Genomic DNA, 1,745 nt, shown 5'->3' with positions numbered 1-1,745 from the left:
TCTCTACAGAATATCAAGATGATGGTAGCTCTGATAACTTAGCATCATGCTAACATGTCTCTACAGAATATCAAGATGATGGTAGCTCTGATAACTTAGCATCATGCTAACATGTCTCTACAGAATATCAAGATGATGGTAGCTCTGATAACTTAGCATCATGCTTACATGTCTCTACAGAATATCAAGATGATGGTAGCTCTGATAACTTAGCATCATGCTTACATGTCTCTACAGAACGACAAGATGATGGTAGCTCTGATAACTTAGCATCATGCTAACATGTCTCTACAGAATAACAAGATGATGGTAGCTCTGATAACTTAGCATCATGCTAACATGTCTCTACAGAATAACAAGATGATGGTAGCTCTGATAACTTAGCATCATGCTAACATGTCTCTACAGAATATCAAGATGATGGTAGCTCTGATAACTTAGTATCATGCTTACATGTCTCTACAGTATAACAAGATGATTTTAGCTCTGATAACTTAGCATCATGCTAACATATCTCTACAGAATGACAAGATGATGGTAGCTCTGATAACTTAGCATCATGCTAACATGTCTCTACACTATAACAAGATGATGGTAATGCTGATAACTTAGCATCATGCTAACATGTCTCTACAGTATAACCTGATGATGTTAGCGCTGTTAGCCTTCGAGGTGACCATTTACAGACACCAGGAGCTCCACCGTCTCAACCATAACAAAGTCCCGCCCCCCACCAGAACGCTGTTTCATGACATCACCAGGCGTCACCTAGACGACAGCGTGCTGTGCTGTGTTAAGTACTTCCTCAACTACTTCTTCTACAAGTTTGGACTGGAGGTGAGACACACACACATTAGCATAGCAACAGGCTAACCTCTGCCTGATTAAAAACATTTGCACTCTCTTCCTCCTCAGACCTGCTTCCTTTTGGCCGTGAACGTGATTGGACAGCGGATGGATCTGTTTGCTGTTGGCCACGCCTGCGGCCTCATCACCATCCTATCACGGCGCAGCAGGAAGCGCATTGCGTCAGTGTGGCCCAAGTACTGCTACTTCCTGTCGGGGCTGTTGTGTTTCCAGTACCTGTTGTGTATCGGATTCCCTCCAGCTGCCTGTAAAGGTACAAACTCACCTCAACGTAGAAACCATGTTAGCAAACCTGTCAAGGCTTTTACACTGAAAAGATTAAAGGAGGTGTTTTCATGCTAGGTTAAATACATCTTGGACTCTGTCCACAGAGATAAAACTGATTGAAGCAGATCATTCACAAAAACACAAGCATTTAAATTAAATCTGAAAATTGAAGAAAGAATACTTCATATTTTTCATAAAACCATAAATGTTTTGAAGAAAAAGTTGAAACTCTTTGTAAGAGCAGGAACGTGGTTCTTTCAGATTATCCCTGGAGACCTCCGTCCTCCAACATGGACTCCAATGTCGTGAAGTGGCTCTTCCTCCCTGATCACCTGACACCCCCCAACCCCCTCTTCCTCCTCTGTAAGATCATCTTCATTCAGCAGATTTTGTTTTCCTCCCTCAGCATAAAACACACATTGAGAGAACTTTGAGAGAAGGTAACAACTAATGAATCCCACCTGCTGTGGGAGCTGTTTTTATTTTAACAAACCAAATCTCTTAACTGTTTATATCTTGTCTCCTGCATGTCTGTCACATAATGCAATACTTCTCCCATGACCTCTGGTGGAGACCAAGCTTTCGAATACTGGGCCCTACATTGGGCCCCA

The 1,745-nt window shown here is 42.2% G+C and overlaps 1 protein-coding gene across 1 annotated transcript; it reads left to right on the top strand.

Annotated features, from left to right (window-relative positions):
- The first annotated feature begins 248 nt into the window (after positions 1-248).
- Positions 249-1,696, top strand: LOC123966029 (piezo-type mechanosensitive ion channel component 2-like). Its single transcript, XM_046042272.1, has 4 exons — positions 249-252; positions 637-837; positions 916-1,120; positions 1,396-1,696. The coding sequence occupies exons 1-4, from the start codon at positions 250-252 to the stop codon at positions 1,566-1,568; spliced, it is 582 nt and encodes a 193-aa protein (XP_045898228.1). The 5' UTR covers position 249; the 3' UTR covers positions 1,569-1,696.
- The last annotated feature ends 49 nt before the right edge of the window (positions 1,697-1,745 follow it).

The sequence above is a fragment of the Micropterus dolomieu genome, unplaced genomic scaffold (genome assembly GCF_021292245.1).
Source record: "Micropterus dolomieu isolate WLL.071019.BEF.003 ecotype Adirondacks unplaced genomic scaffold, ASM2129224v1 contig_12273, whole genome shotgun sequence".
Taxonomy (NCBI): domain Eukaryota; kingdom Metazoa; phylum Chordata; class Actinopteri; order Centrarchiformes; family Centrarchidae; genus Micropterus; species Micropterus dolomieu.
Note: the sequence above shows the minus strand (reverse complement) of the source record. Positions and strands in the feature narration are given on the sequence as shown.

Bases quoted from the DNA above. Each gene is read 5' to 3' on its own strand.
- LOC123966029 (XM_046042272.1), top strand. The intron at 838-915 runs GTGAGACACACA...CTTCCTCCTCAG, and splicing joins TCTACAAGTTTGGACTGGAG to ACCTGCTTCCTTTTGGCCGT. The intron at 1,121-1,395 runs GTACAAACTCAC...TGGTTCTTTCAG, and splicing joins CCCTCCAGCTGCCTGTAAAG to ATTATCCCTGGAGACCTCCG.